The sequence below is a fragment of the Berghia stephanieae genome, chromosome 4, assembly GCF_034508935.2.
Source record: "Berghia stephanieae isolate SIO BIC M18660-M18661 chromosome 4, UCSD_Bste_1.3, whole genome shotgun sequence".
NCBI classification, from domain to species: domain Eukaryota; kingdom Metazoa; phylum Mollusca; class Gastropoda; order Nudibranchia; family Aeolidiidae; genus Berghia; species Berghia stephanieae.
Window position 1 is genome coordinate 3,797,331 of NC_088363.1, and position 25,604 is coordinate 3,822,934.

At 34.7% G+C, this 25,604-nt stretch overlaps 1 protein-coding gene across 1 annotated transcript in view; it reads right to left on the reverse strand.

Moving 5' to 3' along the window:
* Nucleotides 1-25,604, reverse strand: part of LOC144971666 (uncharacterized) — a 110,496-nt gene that overhangs the window by 15,382 nt on the left and 69,510 nt on the right. The window contains exons 12-15 of the mRNA XM_078912740.1: nt 24,749-24,833; nt 21,545-21,595; nt 20,185-20,388; nt 13,444-13,554 (exon numbers count right to left, since the gene is read on the reverse strand). Of these exons, the coding sequence (XP_078768866.1) occupies nt 13,444-13,554; nt 20,185-20,388; nt 21,545-21,595; nt 24,749-24,833 (451 nt within the window). The remainder of the gene's footprint in view (nt 1-13,443; nt 13,555-20,184; nt 20,389-21,544; nt 21,596-24,748; nt 24,834-25,604) is intronic.

Here is a 25,604-nt window from a genome sequence, read left to right on the forward strand (position 1 = left end):
CTCAGGTCTACAAGAGGTTGACATTCAAGCAAGTGGTGTGTTACTGTTTCATTAGGGTGTTGACTTAAGGCGCAGGAAGGGGATGTGTCTTTTGTAATTTTGCATAAATGGCTGTTGAGCGGTATGTGTTGTGTTCTTAGTTGAAAGGTGATGTTTTGCTGGTGTCTTCTGAGCTTATTTAGGCTATCAGTCTTTACAGGAGTGGTCATATGGGTAAACATACATCTACCCTTTGTGCTCATTGCCCAACTAGAACTGTTCATCCATTCTTCTCTCTTATTTATTTCGCTGTGTCAAAGGATACTGGAATTGGTGGTTGTAAAAGTGTTGATCCGAGTCTGGCTAGTCTGTCTGCATTGTCATTTCCTGGTATATTTGAATGTCCCGGTGTCCACTGTGTGTTGTAAAGAATTCATCTAGTTGATATACTTAAACTATTGAAGGTTGATGAGAGTTTTTTTTTTTTTAATCTAGAGATTGGAGAACTGATTTGGAGTCTCTGAAGATGACAGTGTGTGAAAGGTTTGAAGGGTTTTTCTGGAAAACAGAAGAGAGGTGTAGCAGTGAGATTTCTATTACAACTGCCTCTGCCTCGTAGGTTGAACAGGAGCTTCCGCAAGAATTGTGGATTTTGTCACCGGTTTAATTTGTGTATTCTACTGTAAACCCATACCCAGCATGTTTAGTTCATGTGTGGACAGATCCATCTGTGTAAACATGTATCCAGTTGTCTGGGTATTTTTGTATTGTCGTCATTATTAATGTTTGCATATATATATATATATATATATATATATATATATATATATATATATATATATATATATATATATATATATATATATATATATATATATATATATATATATATATAAGTATCAATCCACTATTAAGGTGACCACTGTGAAATGCACCAATTGGAGGACCAAGCATATGTCTTGTTCAAATTGATTAAACTGTTCAATCTTTGTTCAAATGAGTATAGTTTGATTCCGTACAATGATTTATGAACCAAATTCTGATGCTTGATGATCACAATGGTATATAGAAAATTACTCGGTCCCCCTAATGTTTTACTAAGTGTTTCTGTAGCTTTAAGGAGACATTTGGTAAAAACATGTTTTTAGGGAGACCACATTAAAAAACCCTTTTAGGGAGCCCAGTATATGTTTATATATGTGTATACCTAAGAGTGCATTTTCAAGTGAGCTACCACCAAATTGTCTAAAATAAAGTAAGTCCTTAAGATTAAGAGCTTCATGGCCATAGTGTCGAAGCTTATCCCAGTGTGCGTAGAGTGAAGTGGCCGAGCAACGCATTTACTAACTCCTGGGAAGGTCCATCCCTCAGAAGGGGCGCTCAGGGAAATAACCTGGGACTCAAACACGGCAAAAAATATTCCCAGTTGCTCCGTGCGCCATTGTATTTGCAGTCCCCGACCCCTTTAGAAACCTGACGACCCAGGTTAAGATCAGAGATAGAAGGGACCAGGCAGAGGAGTTTATTTGTTGTTGTTGTATACCACTGAATGGACTTGGTTTGTTTTGTTTTGTTTTTAAGGGTTTTACGGCGCTTGCAACACATTAAGGTCATATCAGCGCCAGTAAAAAGGAAGAAAATGGGATAGTAAAAAGTTCTGGAACTACAATTAGAGCACCCAAGAAAAAGTAAGGCAAAGGGGATTTGTTTCAAATAGGAAACAGTAGATTCCAAGAGCCCACTATCAAAGTACTTAGTTTGAGATCACCTAAACGTCTCATTCAGACACAAGCACAGGTCCCAACAAAGAGGGATACACTCAAATGTTTACAAAGCATAAATAATATGTAAACAAAACAATAAAGAGCATAACAGACAGATGATTTACAAGGGAAAAATATAATCTCCCAAAACTCGAACTATACATTTGACTGTTTCCCTCCCAGCCAGGTCCTGGACAAAACCAAGTAATCCCATCCCGAGACAAAGACAGAAAACAAGTTGGAAAACAGACATAGGGGGATAGAAGACGCAACGAGTACGTCCCTGCCCATTATGGGAAGTCGGGAACCCCACCCAGTGAATGGAGTTGGATGGATAGGACAGCAGATCTGATGGACACAATGAACGGCTTCAATCAACATCTCATTCACTTTAACTTGCACAATGCTTGCTTTGGTTTCGTGGTAGACAGTTCGTCTGACGCCCGAGTTGCCAGGGTTCGAATCCATATTTGTGGCGATGCAGAGTCATTGTAAAAGTCTCATTTACAGTCTCACTTGTGTTAATTGGAGTACGTTACTGAATTGTAACAACGTTGTTCGTGTCCATATAAATGTACTACCAGCTGCACGTTGAGCTCATTGTGGGTTTTATGATACATCAAGCTCGTGTAAAATTACATTTACATTTGACCGAAAAATGATACATAACGATAGAAGTCTACAAATCATATTGCAGGTTTATTTCAGTTCCAAAAGCCATCACAAACATTCATCCACTGTATCACATAAGTCTTTGGTCACCAAATAAAAGCATGAAGTTTGCTATGTGTACAGTGCAACATAAAAGGATAGAAACAGTTTTACTGATAAAACCCTCAAATGATAACAAACCAATATGTTGTTGCTGGTAAGTTGCTTAATTGCATTTGTTAAAAAGCATAAACTGTGAAGCAAAAGTGTTGAAAATCGTTTGAATAAAGTTTAATGCAAAAAAAATAATTCTTAAGCACTTTATGCCGTTCTAAGCTGTCGTTGCTGCATTTTTTTTTCATTATTAATTATTATTATTCTGATTAAGGATGAGGGGATAAAGAAAGAATGAAATTAAATGCACAGAGGTGTCATTTCTTGACAGTCACCTCTAAAGATTGCAACTCTTAAAATTATCATAAAAAGAATAGTGAAATTTTACATTAGGTATCTAGAAAATGCTGAACATAAAGCTACATTGGCCAATTAAGTTAGGGTTAGTAGAAAGACTTTTTATTCTGTCATATCTGATTCTTTCAGATAGTTCTACATAGCTGCCAACTTTTCAAAAATAAAATAAGGAACGCTCATTTTGCCCGGGATGAGGGGCGATGTGTGCCGAAGCCGCCCCCCCCCCCCCCTTCATCGAATCGCAACATATAAAAGTCAGCCTTTTTAATTACTATTACTAACACTAACAAGTTTGAGATGACAGAGGCTAGTCCAAATGTTGCTCATTTATCGGGTTTAGTACCAGCACATTTGAATCGTTAAAATGACACTTTCCACAATGATTGTTGTTTTGTTTTTAAGGGTTTTACGGCGCTTGCAACACATTTAGGTTATATCAGCGCCAGTAAAAAGGAAGAAAATTGGATAGTAAAAAGTTCTAGAATTACAGTTGAAGCATCCAAGAGAAAGTAAGACATAGGGGAACTGGGAACAAATAGGGATCAGATGTAGATTCCAAGAGCGTATCACCAATGTACTTAGTTTGAGATCACCTATAAGTCTTATCCGGACACAAGAACAAAATCCAACAAAGAGGAACACACTCAAATGCTTACATTATACATTAAAAAATAACAAATATAGTAATAATACATAACAGAGAGATGATTTACAAGGAAAAAAATATCATCTCCCAAAACAATAAATATGCATTTGACTGCTTCCCTCCCAGCTAGGACTCCGGCGAGGGCCAGGAAAAAAACAAGTAATCTCATTCCAAGACAAAGACTGAAAGCATGTTGGAAAACAGATATAAGGGGATAGAAGACACAGTGTGTACCTCCCTGCCCGCTATGGGAGCTTTCCACAATGAGATCAAAATTCAGAACGGACAATATAAAGAAAGAATTCAACTGCCTCAACTTTGATAAGGACCAATACACAAGAAGCACAATTGTAAAATAAATGAAATAACTTAAGATGGTTAGAAATGCATAACTACCAACCTGGTACATCACTTGAGAGGGCGTTTTGGGGTAAAAATTAGGTGAGTTCAGATAAAAAGTAGACGATTGCATATATGTTTTCTTTCATGCAACATAATGGTCTTTAAGTAGTATACTATAATAGTAGTTATAGTAAAATGCACCTCTAAATATTAGAGAATTCCTACTTCTTTACTTTGACAAGATAAACACACCTAAAAATGGAGTATACTTATTTTTCTTGAACCTAAACCGTTACAAAAGCTTGCTTGAAAAAAAAAAAATTAAAATCAGATGAAGATGTTTTTAAAGTGATTAAATTTATATATTTCATAAATTAATAAAGGGAAATAATCATTGTCATCTTTAATCAATATAAGCAATTGATTTTCTTATTGAATACCTTCCAATCAAAAAGGTGGATTTAATTTTATTCTTAATTAAAATAATATTTGTAACAAATAGTGAAAGTATCAATACTGTCTTAGAATATTCAAAGTATATCGAGGCTAACATCCATATCCTATGCAAATCTCCAATACATTATGAAAGGTTTGAGTAAAATACAGGCGTCATATAAACGAATGGAACTTTTTTAATTGTTGAAAACCATTTATGATAGAGGCATAATTCAAATTAAAGAGCTACACAAATGAAGATTATGCTCTCACTGGACACCAATAATAATGATAATAATAATAACAACAATAGTAGTAGTAGTAATAGTAATAATAATGGATCAATAATAATAATTCATTAGGCTCACATGGCTTTTTTACCACAAATTAGTCAAAAATTACAAAGTACGGATTTTGAACTAAAAATAAGCACTTACGGACTCAGGAAGTCAAATACGGAACAAATCCGTTTTTAACAGAACGGTTGGCAGCTATGGTTCTACAAAGCATTTGTCTCTCAAGCTGAGCAAATGAATGTTCATATAATATAAAAAAGGATATTGCAATGATGAACAGATTGTACTATATAAAGATAAAACGTTTTTGTAAACCCCCAAAATATGTCAATAACACTATACAATACAATGAATGTAATACAAATCAAATTCATGATTGTCATTACACCGATTGAAACGCTCTTTCCCTTCTATATTTATTTCTTTCATTAAAAATCTTTGTCTTCACCAAACTAATTAGTGTACCTTCAGGGATTCCTTTTTGTGAAAATACCCTGTGGTGTTTTAAGAACAGAATAATTTCAGACTTTCTAGGTAATGATCCCCTTGAACCATGTGCTGAAACATCTTCGACAAAGTTTTTAAAATATGACTTGACTCTATCTGTATCCTCATCTGACCATGACATGTATCTCAGATTTTTGCTTGAATTCCTCTTGGGTTCAGTTTGTTTTGAAGAACACGTAAGCTGATTTGGCACTCCTGCTTCACCATCAAATATTTCTTCTTGATTTGCAGCTGTTACTATGGATGTTCCAAAATTTGCATTTGAGTCTCTATTCACTACAGAGTCATTTGTTTCAATGTTACAATTTCCTTCCCCAGTGACCGATGCTGAGTTATCAATTTGACCCAAAAAAATGACCAACTTCTGTTATTTCTCGTATTGCAAGTGGACACTGATAAATGTTTTGATTGATTGATTCACTGTGTCCCATATGTCGATAGAAGACATCTCTCTCGTGTTGTGGGACATCAAGTAAGGCAAATAATGTCGAAGCTCGGTGCCTGAATTTATCAGCTATTAACAACTGGGGTTTCTCTAAATCCTTTACTAAGGAAGTGACATATTTGATGGCAATGTAACCACTTACATGATCTTTGGATATTCCTGTATTTGGAAAAAGAAATGGGTTGTCTGAAATATCAACAGCTTTACGCTCCTGTGCAAGTTTCCTTAAAGGCTGAATTGTGTCATTGGGTATCAACACAGGGACCAACATCTTGCTTCCCTTTCCAGACTGATAGGCCAGCTTATACTTCTCAAGTAACGCTTTTTCCAGAGGATCAGTGACATGTTGTACAAGCTGGGGATCAACCCATACACCTGAATCTGCATCATTCCAGTCTTTTAACAACATCCTTGCGGGTTCTCCGCCTCTCCTCGCATTAAACATTGTAAGCCTAGCTACGATGACATTGCGAAGCCTAACAAACATATGTGAATCAAATAATTGATAATCATCCTCACAAATACGGACCATCTCTTCAGTAATAAATTGCCGTAGCTTCTTTATATCATTCTCTAATGGCATCTCTTTGGGTTTTCTCAAATTTGTTCTTTTGCTTCACATTGAACTCTGGCTGTAAAAAAAATACTATCCCAATTATAATCCAGGACAGCTTTGAACAAATCTATCTCTGCGGATTCTTCCATTTTGTTTTGCATTATATATTCCCCTTTTAAGAAATTAATTAACTTTTTCAATATAAATCCAATTGAAAGCTTCAAGCCTGCTTTCAATGTCCCATCCTCTTTCAAAGTCATTTCAGAAATGGTTTGCGATATTTCATTAAAGTTACAACGCTTCACCACGTCCTCTCCAGAGAAAGAAGGTTGATTTGTTCTCTTCCTAGTTTTTAAAATCAAATTTCCTAAGATGCGTAAATCACTCATTATAACTTTTCTCTCCTTCTTTGAACTTTTACTCCACAATTTTGTTCCTAACAATACTATAGCTTTGTCTGATCGACACAAATTTCCCACTTCATCATTCCGAAATTTGTCAAGAATATTCTCCTTTATTTCTTTACTTGCATTGGGAGCCACGGGATAAAATTTTACAACCCCAGTACACAGAGCATGCTCAGTACTACATTTCTTTTTGTGTTCATAAACCCTTCGTCCAGAGTAAAACCCCTTACAGCCAGCACACATAACAACTTCATGTGACCCTTGTGCTCTCTCACGCATAACTATTGAATTGTTTCTAGTGTTTGAATAAAAAATGCCCTTTTTCTTGAGATTCTCCATTGTTCTATCCCTTTCCTTTACAGGCTGTTTCATGGCCTCTGTAACTTCTGTCTCATCTTTGTGTTTCCTCATCAAATGCCTTGAGAGTTTTGTTTGCAACTGTCCACAGTATGGACAGGGTCTCCTTGGCTTTTTGTATTTCTCTGGAAAAAAAAGAAGAAAATAAAGCACATCATGCTATGAACTATGAAAATAAATCAATAGACAGATTGTATGCACATCAGCTACATGACAGCGATAGAGAGGAATAGCATTCCAAATATTTAAGGCCTGGACAAGTAACTGTCATAATTCCTTCTTGTTATATACTTTTCTACCATCTATTCCTTTGGAAGAGGTATGTTAGATTTGTGGAGACCTCTGCCACATAACAAATCCAGTGAAAAGACGCCATATTTTTGTTTTGAAATAGAAATAAATAGATCAATCCACCCACTTCACTGGGTTCAGGGTTCCCTCTTTATTATAATCAAAATATGAACATAAATCGGAATAGTAACACATTGAAGTCTCATCTGAATACATAGATTGTCCTTTGTTGTTTCAGCGAAAAATCAGACAGAATGTCAAAAGAATTTTAGGTTTTTCCCCAACCACCCCTTGGAGGTATCAGTATCAGCGGAATGGTAAGCGTCATGTTTTTTACGTTGAGCAACAAAATTTACTCCAAATGCTTCACTCGACCAAGGCGGAAAAGCAATCAAGAATAGACCCAAGTCCTATCCAAAGACTAACATTTCATTTAAGTTTATTGTAGGCCCTTGGCCAATCGACAAAATTCAATTCACATAAATTATTTACAACAATCAGAAATTAATTATATCAATAATAGTAATAGAATGCAATGAAGGCAATATCATAATAATAATAATAATGAATAATAATAATAATAATAATAATAATAATAATAATAATAATAATAATAATAATAATAATAATAATAATAATAATAACAGTAGCGGCAATAAGTAACAATTAATATAGTAACAAAAGTAATAATAGACTATAGTTCATAGTCATAACAATGACTTTCTTTGTCATTGAGGGAGTGAGAAAACATCACCGGCTGGCAGAACAAACAGCCGACATCAATCAAACGTCCTCCAGACCGGTTGAGCATCGGCTTCATTAATTCCTTAAAGACTTCCCCCCAACTGCCTGAACGATGCTGATGCCCAGACAACTTAATCCTGATTTATATTTTGTGGGAATGAAATATGACGTGTATATATGCCGGAAATATTTCAATAACAAACACACTGTTCAGATAGAAAATATTTGAGTCTTGCCTTTGTTAATTGACACAGGTAAGTTAGGAAAATAAATGCTAGTAAAAACGATCAGCAAGTTCGTGAACACTGCTTCTCAACTCGAACATATGTTTTCATCAAATCTACACACACCATGTTGTGAGCTGAATTTTAATGATCTCAGTTGTCATTGAAAGGAAACCCAAGAATTTTAGAATAAAGAAAAATATTGAACCTGGAAGTCAAAAGGGTTTGTAGCACAGCAGACATTATCAAAGTATAATTTTAGTACCGACAAATTAAAAAGAAAATGTGCTTTTCTTTAAATGCTCCCAATCATCATATACTGTTTAGGTTGCAAGATTAATAAAAATGTTATCTACTCTGATTCTCGTTAAGTTTCCAGCTGGTCAGTGAAAAAAAGCCTTAAGCATCATAGAAATACAAAGAAACAGTTTTAATATATAGATGGGTTGTAACAAAAAAACCATTTTAACACTTACACTACAAGCAATTTAAGTCTATTACAGACAAAAAAACCCCCAATAAAATAAACATGAACATTTTTATGGCTGGTTTCACTGATATCACTCACACATTGGGGTTTCAGATTCTAAGATGTCCACCCTATCAAATTTGGATTTGTGCTTGTTATGTAAATGGTAGCGTATTTTGCGACGCAGCACTGCCAAAACAGAAAAAAATGCAATAACACAAATGCAGCACCATGGAGGGGTGGAAGTTTTCTTTTAAAAGGAATGGGTAAATTAAAATTGATCCCACAAATATCAAAGGAGAAGAATGACAAAAAAATGACTCACCATTGCACGTAACACGTTGGTTTGCAAGTGTATAGCATTCGGGTTGAACCTGGGTCCCAGACTGGCAACGAGGTTCAGTCTGTGATAGTTGTGGATGAGGCTCTGACTGAGTTGGGGAATGAGCACTAGGTTCCAAAGACAATGATGTACTCAGCATTGGGTACCTCACAGAGTACGTAGAGGAATCAGACTCGGAGTCAGCAACAAAATCGGGACCCTGTATATTTTGTGGAAAAGATGACAGATCAATCAATTTATTCATGTTGACAATAAACATGAAGAGCCATTGTTTAATAATCCAACTAAACAATTAGCTGGTTAATAATGCAAGTATAATAAAAAAGAGTTGAGAAAGGCAGACATATTGTCTAAGTATTTAATATGTTCAACTGTGCTTGGATAACTATAGATACACCAACCAGGGTTTCAGTAAACCGTTTTTAACCCACTCTTTAAATCCTACACCAGGACCAACAACTACAAAACAATTTTTTATATCACTACGATTCTGGACATATAAACGGTTGTCATTGCAACAATATGAACTTCCTAACCTTGCAACTGCAATATAGTTAACAAAAAAAGTTGATAAACATTACGATGCAAGAGAATTTGGACAAAATGCGAGATCAAAAGTATAATCCCAACAGAAGCTATTTTAATTTTTCCTGGAAACGCATCATTTTCACATTTTGTCAAATAAAAAACAAACGACTTCTAATGTGAATGGCTCATCAATGAATATCACTTCAAAATATAACGAGGAAGGTTTAAAATAGTGTTATTGTTGGCGAAGTCCACTGCAAAGAAAAATTTTTAACAACAAAAAACTAGGAGATCTCACTGGTGTAAAACAGTGTTGTCCTTGTCCTGAAATATTGTATTGCGCCTAACAGACTGCAGGTCTCATCTTTTGTGGCAAATGTGTTTTGTCCACCACAAAATATGTTGATGTGAAGCATTTTGAGCATGGTGCCAACTGTGGATAAACGCTATACAAATGTTATGATTTTATTTTAATGTACATACTTACCACAAATGAATCATGTGATATGGAACTTTGTTCTGCATCACTTTCAGGCTCTGAGTTGGAGTCTATATAGAAAATAAAAACAAAAAAAAAAGCTGAAGACTATCATGTGCAAGTTTTTCTCTAAACTCTTAAACAAAAAATCATGCCATCTTGTGCTGTAAAAGGGTTTTTTAAAAATTATTTACCTTATGACTATTGTCCTTTGGAAAAAAAAAAGAAAATTAAGTCCGAAACCTTCTGGCTATTTTCTTTTAAATTTCAAAGACGTCAGAGTTGGCAAGGGAGGACGGAAATATAATTCCAGAAACCAATCTGTCTATAATCATATCCATATGATAGTTTTTCGTTCAAGATTCAGGTACAGTCCACTTAGGATAATCGCAATACCTTGGGATCATCGAAAATGTTGGGATTAACCGAAATTCAGTTTCCTGTCCACTATTTCAACATTTTACACATTTATTGTCAACTCAAACCAGTAAATAATATTCTTAGTCCACCACATACAGAGCAATTTGATTGAAACAAAAACCATATGGCAGCCCCGTGTAGATTTGTCAACCAAAAGCAGCTATGAAGCAAGCCGATATCTTATTCAGATTGGAAGAAGTTTCAATCTTTTTTCTCAACAATTCAACATTTGTCAGAGTTAAAGAGATTAGCCTTAATGAGAGACAATAAGCTCTCACCAAACTCGTTGGTCACAATGCACAGTTGTTAATCCTAAAACAAAGGATATCGCTCAGTCTCTCTTTATAACTGTCATTTATAACCTGTTGTCAAGATTATGACCAGCCCCACCCCTCTTCTATTTAATGGCCACCGATGACGTCACAAACCCATACTGCAGAGCCCCGCCCTCTTTCGACTCTAACAGAGTGGTGACACACTACTGTAGCATTAAATCCTGCTCACTCTCGATTCTTCAACCTGTCACGATTTCATCCATGATGAAATTTAATCATGATATACTGTTTGATTTCTTGAATTTACCACTTTTTAAAAAAACCGAAGTTTGTTGCAATTAACCAGTGACTTTTATATAGAATTATTTCCATTGCTTAGGAAATATTGTGATTAACCGAAAGTTGCGATTAAACGAGTTGCAATTATCCGGAGTGGACTGTAATAGTATTACACATCATGACTCAAAAAAAAAAAAAAAAAAAGCAAACTATGTGTACCTAAATGTTATTCATTTCCTCATCAAATTACATTCTTACCATTAACATCATAGATCACATCAAAAGGGTTGTCTGGATTGACAGCAAGACATTTTTCAGGATTTTTAAAGCTCAAATCTCTGATCTGAAGTTACAAAAGAAATAGTATATTCTCAACATTAAACTATGATTTTGTGATGGCTGTGATATGGCATACTGTATGCATAAAGCAAGATGCAAAGACAGGTTTAAGTTTAAATTATTTTATATTCTTTTCAAAAATCCATTCTAGTTTTGCCAAAATAAAATAAACACGAGAAGTGTTGAGTTGGATAGCGCTAAAACTAAAAGTAGTAGTGGTAGTAGTAGTAGTAGTAGTAAACGACAGATCTTACTCACTAGTGTGAATCTACAGTCTACAGAAGTTCCCGAATTATCTGACTCCACTTCCAAATGACTGACTGACAAGTGACATTCATCAATCGGTGTGTGTGTGATTGTGATGTCTACCCTATTGAAAATCTTAAATCAACAGTGATGTAATAAGAATGGCCAATAACTTACCATTTAAATTATCTCGGTGTCTCTTCAATGATGCCTCCAGCATCAATTTACTCCACGATGCCATAGACGTCTAGTTTGGAACTCAGCAAGTGACGAAAAAATACTTGCGGCTATAGAGAGGACGTCCGTCGGCCACTCTCTTCGCAAGTCAGTAGTCAGTGGTTATCAGATAATCATTGGTTCTTGAAAAATATAGAAACACAGCGGTTCATTTAAAAAGACTCTTTTGTAGATCAAGATATAATGTTAGGTATTGCACTTTAAAATCTCTTCAGACATAGAACGGGTCAACTTGACGTCTAGACCAAATCATTTCGAAGATCGATATGGCAACAGCAACGCCTGGAATGGAGGATTTAAATGCGGCATCTGACGATTCTACTGCTATGACAGAAGATGCTCCATTTCACGACGTCGAGATGGCTTCAACTGGCATCAGGCATCAACATGCTACTCAATAATGGGTTTGATGAAGCGTTTGACTAAGAATTAAAGCTGATAACTGATAACCACCTACTACTGACTTGCGGAGTGAGTGAGTGCCGAGTGCCTCTTTATGCGCGAAATTGACTAAACATACGTTTCACGAAAAAAAGAGTTACTATGTTTGCTTGTCTCTTGTCACCAAGATAAGAATCCGGACCAAGATTCGATAAATCTGTTTCTAAAAATAGATTATAATTCGTATATCTTGTTCATTCTTCAGTTCATCAACTTTCACACAATTTTATATTAGGTTTTCATTACTATAAAAATCCATATAATGCTCTAGAATTTTAGAGAAAATTTCGGAAAGATATATTGCCTCACTATTGAAATATATCGATGAAAACACTGGTACCCCTATTGTACTTTTTTCAGGCGGTCACCTTATTGACCAACGTGAAAATTTAGGCATAACTCTTCTTACTGTGGTGTTTAACAAATAACTTCAATACTATGATTTACAATTATATATCCTTGACGGTTGGGTTGACAACCTTAAACTAAAAATAGAAAAGTGAATGTGCTAGAGGTCAAATCAATAGGGGGACCGGATTTTGGTCTCCCTATTGGTAAAGTACTGTAAAATGAACTAATAGGGGTACCAAAAGTCTCCCTATCCGGTATTAATACATATATATATATATATATATATATATATATATATATATATATATATATATATATATTCTTGTTGTTTCTTCTATGAGTTGATTCTATGGACAAGTGTATTTGTGTGTTGGTGTTGCTGGGGGCCACAGAGCTGCCTTTGCTGATTGAGTCGATCGTCATAACATAGTAGTGTGAGCACCATTAGAAGCTGCCTTTGACAGGGTCGATCAACGCAAATTAATTCAGCGGCTACACAATCATATCGGACTCACAGGATCCCCGTTGAAATTGATTACAGACTATTTAGATATATATCTTAGCTTGTAAAAATCGAATCTCTTAGTGACAAGTTACACCTCTCCGGGCTCTATTTTGGGCCCCCATATGTTTTCTCTTACACTGCTCCACTGATGTACAACATCGGGTCATTCAGTATTACTTAACATCATTACGTTAAAGACACGCAACTTATTCCGATTGTCATCCAGGGGAAGAGCAGACAATAAAATTGATTAGAGAAAATTATTGTATAGCAATTAAGAATAGGAAGTTAAAACTAAACTAAAATTAAAAGATTTCAATCAAATGAATTCAATTTTTAGTATTATTATCCCTTCGACATAGTACTGTTTGGATTGGTGAAATATAGCCTAAGATATGCTACCATTGTAAAACATTACCTTTTGAACAATATTTACATTCAAGTTGTTTAAATCCGGTCAAGCAGCGATCACAATGTTCAGGCTTCCAAAAGCCATCTGAAAAGTTTGCATGACATGAGCACACAGAACCTGCAAAATGGTGAACATCTTTGTACTAAAATGAAAATAATATATTAGTGAACATTTATATAGGGTATTTCTACGGATTTATTATGCTCAGTGCGCTCAATTTTTCCCCTAGCTGGCTAAATGGAACGACATTTTCATTTCATACAGTACGAGTTGCCTGTAGACCTCTAATTTTGTACTAACACTCTTTTAATAGCTGTCATTGTCTTTATTTAGATATTCTTTGACATCCGAGACGATTTGGGTAATGCTTATAAAGTGCTTCAACCAATGACACAAAGTCGGACAAAATTTTCCACAATAATTGTCACCCGATAGGCCACTGACCACGCTTATTATTGCATTTGTGTATTTCTTTTATTTAACACGGGACACCGTACCGCTAAACCACTCGTTCCCAACGCACGCCTCCCTGGCAGCGGCAATGGAACGTGTCCGAAATTTCACACGCAGATGTTCAAGAATCTTATGATCTCTCATGTCTCGATATAGTACAGTGAAACCTCAGAATAATAGCAGATAGATACCACGTTAGTCTAGTGGCAGAAAAAAATCCCAACAAAGCTATATATAGGTATATATATATATATATATATATATATATATATATATATATATATATATATATATATATATATATATATATATATATATATATATATATAGTCGTCACCCGTCGAGATATCAACGATTTATAATCGGGTCATTCAATCATTGACACTTCGGCCATCAGAAAACGTACAGAGCTACATTTTGTGACATCTGAAAGGGGAAGGTTCCAGCTTTATCATTATACCACTTACACAATAAAAAAAGGCATTAAAGGTTTAAAATATGCTGCCATAAAATATTACAGGAGCGGAAAACATCGACGTTTATAAGATTTAAACCGAGTCTATCTTATAGACAAATTTGCACAATTTTTGAAAATGTGGTTTGCTTGATGGCCGAGGTCTCGCATTAAAAAAAAAAACAACAGAAAAAAATAACAACTCACCAAATTCTTGTTTTCAGCTTTGAGTGTGGTCGAAATTTTCGGCAATGGCTGGACTATGTAAAAGTACACAACAGTGGAACATCGGTATAACAGTGATGGTGGGACCAGCCGAAAATCGCTGTTTCCTTTGTGAAGGGCTTGAGGCACGTTAAGTGGATATTGTGCTATATACATGCTCAAGTTTTTTGGGTTTTTTTTACTGACCTGTCATGTCCGAACTTCAAGGGAAATAACTGAAAATGGCCTAAATTGCGCACGCACACACACACATACACACACACGCGCACACACGAAGATTATTCGTGAACTAGTCTTAGCCTAGCTCTTGGTTGCTTTTAGCTGTCGGCTGCAGGCAAATCCACTTTTGGAGATATTGAGTGGGTTTCCTGCCCCTGTTATAGATATAGTATTACCGATCAAAACACAGTTGGAAGTTTCAATAGCTACATTGTCAGTTCTAATTGCGCACTGCAATTTCAAAGCAACGCGCGTTTTTTTGTAATAAACACTGATTGAAATTTTTAGTTCAATAACACGCAAAAAAAAAAAAAAACCTCAAGAACAAACATTTTTAAAAATCAATAACCTCATTGAAAGTTTAATAACCACCAATATTATTAATATTAAATATTATTTGTTGATAGCATTTTAATGTTGTAACGGGAGTTACTGGGACAATGGCTGAAAGAGTGACGACTGCCAATAATCATGATAAACAAAGATTATTCCGTACATCAATGACCGTTGATGACTTTGCTCTTTATATAAATAAATCTACCGTTTATCATATCGTCAGATGGGCTCAAGAGAATGAGGTTCAGGTTTCAAAGGACCGAGATGGCAGACCATTCGTTTGAATGGCATCGAAGATGAAAGACAATCTTCACCAGATTACTGATCAAATTCCTGAGATTATTCTTGACATGTTAAAAACTGAACTGAAAACGAGTTAACCACATGCTCCGCGTGTTAGTCGGACAACGGTTAGTGAAGCATTATCTGTAATGCTTATAACTGTTAAGTAGCTGATGTGAAAGATGCTCCAGCCGCACCAAACAAGAACGTCCAGACCATGCCATGTGCGAACATCCCTAATTTCATCTTTGTGGATGAAGCAGGTATAACCTGTGGACGAGGCGAAAAAGAGAGCGAGATAGCCAAAGATCACAGGCTATACGTGTAGTGAACGGACGCGTGGCCAAAATATTACCATGGCATTTGCTGTCAGCTGCAATGGTGGTTTGATTTATCACAAACTGATTAATATTGACAATCGATATGATTATGATGTTTATTCGATTTTCTTCATTATTGAAAATGCACCTGCGTGCACACATTGTTTCTTCAGAACTTGCAATGAGTTATTTGATGTTGCACTGCTTCCTTTGAATTTCCATTTTTACAAATTTAACCACAATGTCACGTCGTTTTGTTTTATTGTTGTTACAAGTTGTGCTATTGAACTTTCTATTTATTGCACTGAAATTGCTTTGTGTGTTTATTGAATTTCCAATAAGGCATTTGGTTTTGCAATCTGCGATTTTCGATCGGAAAATACTATATAACCGATTAGGCTCTTAAAATTCCTGCTATATCCTGTAAATTTTACTAAAGGCAAAGAGGGCGAGAAAGAAAAACCAAAAGACATTTTGTATGTATTTGGATATATTGAATACATTGATATTTAGCACCCCTGTTATAATAACGGAGTATGCACTAAACGAGCCTGCTGTGCCCGATTACATTTTACAAAAGGCTACGAAATATATATATATATATATATATATATATATATATATATATATATATATATATATATATATATATATATATATATATATATATATATTTTTATATATTATATATATATATATATATATATATATATATATATATATATATATATATATATATATATTATATATATTTTATATATAATATATATATAAAGAGAGAGAGAGAGAGAGAGAGAGAGAGAGAGGAGAGAGAGAGAGAGAGAGAGAACAGGGATATTAAAACACTGTTATAACCGAGTCCCTGTTGTATCATAACCTGTTATACCGAGGTTCCACTGTATCTATTCGAATTATGACAGAAACTCGACAAAGATATGAATAACAACTTGAATATTGCCACTGACGGGTAGTGTAAGTGTGCTATAACAAAATAGAGGCCTAATGGCTCACTTACACTGCATGACTTCGAAATACACTGCTGGGGAAATGAATGAAGTATTCGAAGCACGTTGAGCATGCTGTAGCCGTGAGCACACGCTATATAAATATTCTTGTAATTTTTTCACTATTTATTTTGGTAAATGAGATACGGTGTTGAAAATGGTTTACATTATGTAAAATTGATTTTCATCATTTAGACCTCAATATTTGTTATCTCTAATTCATTTACCATGGTTTTCTTACATTGGTGTTTGAAGCAGTTTGTCAGGACTTGCGACACGTTTAAGTCATTTGAGCGCTAGTTGAAAGGAAGATGGTAGAATGGTCAAAGATCTAGCTAACATTGCATGTACTGCATTTAAAAACAACGTAAGAGAAAGGGGACTTAGTCACAAGCAGTTAAATTATATTATTCATGCAACTAGTCTGAAACTACCTAGAAGATGCAGACTGACAATGGGTACCACAAGAGACAATTTATAAATACTTGAAATGGGGTTGTCTTACTATATTAATATTCCTAAAGTATTATGATAGTCATGGGATATCTACACATAAATACAATGAAAGCAAATTAAATTCATTTTTATTCAAGAACTTTTTTACTTGCCATAATTAATCCAAGAAAATGTTCCAACTTTGATGTCATATAATTAAACATTAAAAAGAAACACATTTTTAAATCACAGTGACTAGATAACTAAAAGATAACAATATGTGAAGCAAACACCATTTTTTTCTTCTAAGTCTTCAGTCGGTTGAAATTCCCAAAAATACTCGCGAAAGTAAATGTTTATGGCTTATTGTTCCTGCACTTATCTATAATGAAAGCACTCGAAATATTAAATCTAATAATCTAGACAACGAAGTGGTACTTCGAAGTCTTTGTTTTTTCTTCCAATATTCAAATTATAACGTTGCGAGTACCATTTCCAAAAAAAACAATCCCGCCCCCCCCCCCCCCCCCCCCCCCCCCCAAAAAAAAAAAAAAAAAAACCCCAAAAAAAAACCGCAATGGCATCGGGTTTTTTTTTTTTTTTTTTTTCAATTTTCTAGCACATTGAGACGAATCCCTGTGTGCCTTTTGACTATTTATAAACTACCGTGTTACATTTATGGCATTGATTAAAGCAATTCCTTAGTTGGGGAGTAATGTAACATGTTTAGGAATATATTGGAATTGTTCGGCTGTGTTTAATTATGTTAGGGTTCTTTCTAGCGGTACGCATCTTGTGTTGTGCATGTTTTGCATGTGGGTGTGAATGTTGATTGCGTGAACGTGTCAGCGCTTTTTGTCACTTAGAAACATCGTAAGAGGTTGTTTGTGTATTAAGTTAGTTACTGAAATAACTCCGTCCTGGATGGTCGTAATATGTATTTGAGTATTTGTTTTAAATTTCCCATATTGTGATTGATAATAATTGAATTGAATTAACATAGTCTAACCCTGAGTCGTTACAATGAATTTGGTCTCATTTTCTATTTTATGTAAGGATTTTCAAAATCCAAAATGCGTTTTCCATACTCTCAGAATAGGTTATGGGCATAGTAAGAAAAACTCATTTAAAATATTTATAGAGCAGTAAAATTAGGTGCCCCAAACGTAAACAATAACAAGTTGCTAGTGATTTTCGTTAGGGACCGGAATAATTTACGCACAATATAGGTCTCCCAATTTTGTAGTTTGAGTTGTAGGCAATAAACTTTCAGTATTGAAAATATGTTTACATAAAATCTAACAGTTTCAGAAATAATAATATAAGGCTTAATTATTCTGAAAACCAGTCTCCGAATAATTCTCGTCTTGTTCACACCAGCGCAATAATTTGCTCTGGTCTAAACATAGATAGACTGTAACTTTTGATAAATTTTACCTTTTGTTCCATAAAATATCCATATCTAGACATTATTTTATGCATGATCGAGTATTTATGAATATGTGTTTCTTTTGCCACCTAACAACCAAATTTTAAAGGTTATTTTTTTCTATAATTTACATTGGAACGTGAGCTGTCAAGACAGGAACATGTGGTTTGCCATGTGCTTGTAGACCTTTGTTTACGTTTGGGGCACCTAATTTTACTGCTCTATAGATTACCTCTTGTGGTACCCAATGAGCTCTTAATCTGATAGAACTAATCTTTTAGCTCCTCATCATATAAAGTAGCATGGAAGTGAAAACAGGAGTGGATTAAGTAAAGACGTGATATCTTGCTTATCATTCATGATTTCATGTTGATTTTTGAGAAGGAAATGTTGACTTTAGCTAAAAGTTAAGATGCTTTTTTAATTCAGCAGGTCTGGTTTCTGATAAACCGAGATATTTTTCTTCTATCTGCCTTATTTCGAAAGATATTTAATCTTTTATGCATTTTGCTCGTAATTGTGGCAACTTTTCTGCCAACCTGCAACATTGCGTGTTTCAAGATGTTCACTCCTTTATTTTATGAAGACCATTTGAAGAAAATGTCTGAAGAAAATTAGGCCTCTTCCCTGGAGTACTCTCTACCCGTTGACGTGTCATTTTGTTTTATCATTATGTTATTATAGTATATGGAATACGCTATTTCGTCATGCTGGAGGCCATACATTTACTTTCGCGAGTGTTTGTGGCGAAGTTCCAACAGACTGGAGATTTAGTAAAAAAAAAAAAAGCAGGCCTGGTTCAAATCTTGTTATCTTTCATTTATTTAGTCACTGTGCTATATTTTTCACGTTTATGATAAATCTTTTTGTGTTTAGTTACATGATATCAATTGGCAAGTAAAAAAGTTCTTGAAAAATGAATTTGCTCTCATTTTCTTATTGATAAATGGATTTTTGAAAATTTAAAAAGTGTTTTCAATGACTCTGTATCAGAACGATTTATAAATATAGTACGAAAAATAAATTTTAGATATTCAAAAAATTGTCTCTTTTGGTAGCTATGCCCTAAGAAACCCAGGGAAAATCCACGGATAAGAACTTTGCTTTCCATGCAGCCGACATACAGTAATGCCTAATGCGTCCCGTGGCTGATGAAAAACAGAAAGAAAGAAAGAAAGACAGGCAAAAAGAAAAAAATAAGGAAAGGAAGTAAGAAAGAAAGAGAGAAGCGAAAGTAAAGAAAGAAATAAGGAAATGAAGTAAGATAGAAAGAGAGAAGGGGAAGAAAGAATGGAAAGTATAGAAAGAAATAAGGAAATGATAGAACGAAAAAAAGGAAAGAAATAAATAAAGAAATGAGAGAAAGAAAGAAAGGGAAAGAAAGAGAGAGAGAGAGAGAAGAAGAAGAAGGAAGAGGAGGAGGAGAACAAGAAAAGATGTAATGAAAGAAAGAAATAAGAGGAAAGGGAGTGAGAAAGAAGAACAAGAACAAGTGGAAGAAGTATAAGGAATGAAAGAAAGAAAGAAGAAGAACAAGAATAAGAGGAAGAAGGAGAAAGAAAGAAACAGAGAGAGATGATGCCATCTTACCATTTAATGTCCCCTTGTAACATTTTTCACACGATGGCCGCTGCTGATAGCAAATATCCTCCTTAACTCCTCTTCCGCTACACCATTGTCCATTGTATGCCGGGGTTGGATTATCACAGTATCGTACTGCAAACCGGACACATTCATATACACGTCCACACCTATCACCTGGAGCGTCCGTCCAATCACTCCATTTTCCGTTCACTGCTTGAAGATAACAAGAGATATTAATCATTATAGGAATATGACGTCAGGAGATAAGCCGATCATTGAAATTTTGGGCAATTTGCCAATATAAACCATGCTATACTCCGTTGTCTGAAAGCAGTTTATATCTACGTGATTTTAACACTAAGATTGAATTTGTGATTTTTAATAATGTGAAAGATGGGTGATGAAAACAAATACAAAAAAAAAAAACAAAAACCAACAATATTTCACATTCTATTATTGTTTAATTAAAATCTTCGGACAAGTTTTACTCCGATCTAAAAGCGATTTGAGGTGAAGAGTCACACAATAACTAATAATTTTTTAAAGAAAATTGAATACAAAGTACCATTAACATTGTGTACAAACAAATACAATTCATTTAATCACACAGAAGTGAAAAAAAGTAAAAAAAAAAAGAAAGCAGATCGAACTCACGAATAATGTAAACTATTCATATATGGATCTTAATAACTGCATAAGGTAAGTACCTGGCTGTTAACAGCATTGTCTCTGTCCGAAGAAAATGTAGTATTGCCTAACAGGCTGTATGTCCTGTTCTAAACGTTAAGGGTTGCTGTTGGCCAGGGACACCCTGTAAAGCGCCTTGAGCACGTTCAGTGGATATTCCGCTATATAAAAAAGCTCAATATTATAAAAATAAAAGATATTCCCATGTTTTTAACCCAACTTTCATACATGGGGGCCAAAAAGACCGCAGGGGTATCTTTTTTATTCATAAAACAGTCAATTTTCGACACAGAGTCCTGAAATTCGGTGACTTTTGCTAAACTGATGATGTCCATAAACATGCCAAATTTCGTGTTTGTCACGTGCATAGTTTACTTACACTGAGCATGCTCATCTGGAATTTGAGATTTTCCGATTCTGGGTCCAAATGGCCCCTATGACTTTCGAAGAGAGAAGTAATAGAAAGTACGATTTCCTGAATTGGGGGTCATTTGGCCCCCAGAATTTATATAGAAAAAATACTAAAGAGTTCAACAGAGGAAGTTCCTTCTTTCATTTAATTCCACAATATTCTATAACAATAATAATAATAATAATAATAATAATAAGAAGAAGAAGAAGAAGAAGAAGAAGACGAAGAAGAAGAAGAAGAACAGATAAAGACAAACTCCAGCTTAACCTCTTGGGGGGGTTGCCAGATCCTCATCAACTTTTCCATCACCGTCATCATCTGGAAAAGAAATGACAAAATTTGTATCCTGGTACTCGGAGGGAAGAATATTATACGTTTCACCTCCTGTAGTCAGTGCTTGTTCTCATGAAGAGATGCTAAGTTTAGTACACACAGACACACTTTTTTTTTTGCTTGCCAATTGATGTAAGAAAATGTTCCAACTTTGACGTCATGTAACTAACCACTAAAAAGATTCATCATACTAGTGATATACATTTTTAAAGCAGAGTGACTAGGTAAATAAAATATAACAAGATTTGAACCAGACACAATATAATTCCTAAATCTACAGTCTGTTGACAATTCCCCAAAACACACGCGAAAGTAAATGTTTTGGCCTCCAGTATGACGAAATAGCATATTCCATATACTATATTAACATAATGATCTTACAAAATTACATATAATTCACATCAACGGGTAGAGAGTACTCCAGGGAAGTGATCCAATTTTTTTCAGACATTTTCTTCAACTGGTCTTTGAGAAATAAAGAGGTGAACACCAGGAAACACGCAATGTTGCATGTTGTCAGAAAAATAGCTATAATCACAAGCAAAATGTATAAAAGATTTAATATCTCTCAAAGGAATGATGATAGAAGAAAATTGTCATGTACTGAAGGAAACCGGACCTGCTGAATTCAAAAATCATCTTAACTTTTTGGTAAAGTCAATATTTCCTTCACAAAATTCAACATGAAATCATGAAAGATAAGCACACTATTGGAACCAGCAGCATAAAATAATAAATCAAGCTCTTAAGAAACCCCTATAATCTCAAGACATCATGTTTTTACTTCCGCAACGTCTGTTTCACTTCCATTCTACGTTATGGACTTGTCTGGTAATTATATTTCTTTGTTTTAGCCTTGGCCCTCTCTGGGATCCTTAACCGAAAGGGTGCAGTAAAATGTATTATTCCTATAAAGGGGGATGATTTTTCCACTGTAAATCGTCTCTTTGTATCTTATTAGGAGGGTATCGATATAAACGTTGGCAGTAGAGTGCTTTCCTCTTATACGGAATCATGCGCTTGTGCCCAGCAGGTGTGTCTTTTGTACCCTCAACCACCTACCACCCCTAAGTCTTTTAGTGCCTTAAGGTCTATCACGCGTGACTGTATCCTGATTTCTGTGTTAATGATTGAACTGCTACCTTTTAGATGGGACGCTAGTCTGAAATAAAGTACTTTCCGCCACACACACCCTAAAGACCTAGCCACCCGATCATTTATGATTAACGTCCCTTTGCTTGAGAGGCGAGTATTGTACGAATTGAGGTATCGCAGATCTCACCAAAACCAAAACTGAAAAAAATCTCTTTATTTGCTTCTTTTCTCGTCTTAAATTTACATCTCTTCCTGATTTAAAAAAAAAATACAAACAAACAAAAACAAATAAATACACGTCATCCTATTATCCATTTTGATGCAGTTTTAATGGCGTAAAGAATGATTATTTAACTTCTACAGATATACTGCTTCATTATCCAATAGTAACTCCTATTGTTCCTATACATTGTCTATCACTATCATGAAAGCATCAGAAAAGAAAAAAAAAACTGTTAGAAAACGAAGTGGAACTTCGAAGTCTTATTTCTCCAAGCTTATAACCATTACAAGTACCACTTTTCCCAAATAAAATAAACAATAACAATGCTTTTTCAATTTTCTAACACATTGGGACGAATCGTTGTGTGTCGTTTGTCTATTTATAAACTACAAGTAGTGGGTATTCCTATGCAATTGATTTAAAAACGACATTACACCTTCGACAGTAAAAATCTACTTCAGTTCTAACGAGATCAAACAATCATTTTGTCATAGCAACAACATGGCTGCCATGAGTGTAGAGTGTGTGTATAGATTTGTCGCTTGTTTTTTGTTTAGCAATAAATAAAATCGAGAGACAAACCAGATATGAACAAAATAACATGTATAAATTGATAAAAACAAAACGTCGTTTAATGAAAATCAACGCTAGAAAGGCATCCAAACAAGATTACACGTTAATAAAAAACCGGGAAAATGAGGGGTTTATTTAGGCTGTTCCTTGTTTTAAACTATCTAAAACATAAACTATGAAAGAACTTTAATATAATATTCATGTTTTCGTGAACTTTTTTTTTGTCAATAATTTGAGATCTCATTCACACGGCATTTTAAAGTGCTGTTACAAACTACAATGAGGTGTTTTAAAAATCCGATAACACCCAACGCTGAAAACAAGGATTGGGTGGGCTTTTTGAAAATGCGATACCTCGGCCATTAAACAACCTTCATTAAAACAAATTGGTAGAAATATAGATAAAATGGTTGTCTTTTAGATAGACTCGGTTCAAAATTTATATCAATAATATGTCGGAATTTGTAGTTGATTTAAAGTTTTAAAACGGCAATTTTGAACCTTTAATGTCCATTTTTTATTTTTGAAGGGGTATAGGCATAAAGCTGAAACCTTCCTCTTTAAGACGATACCAAATTTAGTCCGGTACGTTTTATAATGGCCGAGGTATGAATGGTTGAATGACCCGATTAAAAAATAGTCCTTTTCTCGACGCATGACGCAAGATATATAGGGTTTTTTTCTGCCATAAAAATGACGTCTATTGTGGTACCTATTATATGATTGCTACAGTCCATCTCGATTGACTCGCATTGTAAACAAACTGTTTTACCGTTTCTAGTTTCTTCACTGATTTGGTACCTAATTATAAGGAACAATGGTAAGTAGCCTTATTAATTTCGGCGCAATTTAGTTTTCTGCCATTGTTTTGCTGAAGCGGGCATGCTGTTTACTATTCTTATCGATTCATTGGATTTTTCCGCTACGAATTACGAAGAGTTTCAATCAATTTTTATAGAGCTCATTTACAGGTCTTAATAGCGCATGATTCAATAACTTCTGGACATCTTGGTAGCTCTTTCACATTGACGAGAATATCCTAGATTTCCACATGGCCTGGAATTACTAAAGACGTTCGAGAATATGTGAAATCCGATGACACATGCCAAAGAATAGTTGCAAGACATTTTGGACTTAAAATAAGTGTGTTCTTTCTATCGCATGCCCAATTGTTTGAGTTTCTGACAAAGAGTATTTGCTTGCAAGAAATCCTAACGATAGAAATAGACAGGTTTTGTTATACTAACCCCTGGAATCATGTGTTTCTTCATCTATGGACCCGTCACAGTCATTGTCAATAAGATCGCCAACAGATGGTTTTGTTTCTATACACTGCGGGAGGATAAGAAAAGAAATGGATTGCTAATAGATGTGCCTTAACTTTTACAAATTTTAAATTACGTAAAGTATCATCATCGTCGTCGTCATCATCATCATCATCATCATCATCATCACCATCATCATCATCACCGTCCTCATTATAATCATCATCATCATCATAGAACTTCTTGATTCTAATCAAATCAAATGTCATATATTAAGAAGCTTCTCTGCCGTTTCCTTGTGCTAGTCAATTTTTTTGAGTAATCGAAATAAAATACTATAATTGCTTCCAGGAGGACATCTCAAAACGATTAGTATCTGTTCCAATTAACGGAATATTCGCGTTCTTATCGCTTTTTAAATTAGTGCGCACTTTCTCGTGCCCGCCTTTCTATCATACCGATCGCCGAATGCAACAATAATATTGTACACTTTTCACGGAGGGCTTTCATCCCGCCTACCAAAGTTTTATGAGTAGCTTATATATATATTATATATATATATATATATATAATATATATATATATATATATATATATATATATATATATATTATATATATATTATAAAAACAAAAGCCATGAAATAATAGTGCTCAACTTTAGGATAAAAGGAGCTATTTATCTCATCAGGAACTGGAAGTGAAAGTAGATTGTTGTGTTTTCGTATTTTTCTAGATTCGTGTTTATGGAAGTTCGTAATTACATAAAAGGTGTTTGTTTCCATGTCTGCATGAGGATGTTAGTTCGTTTCTTCTGTTGAGTGCTGCTATGTTCAGTT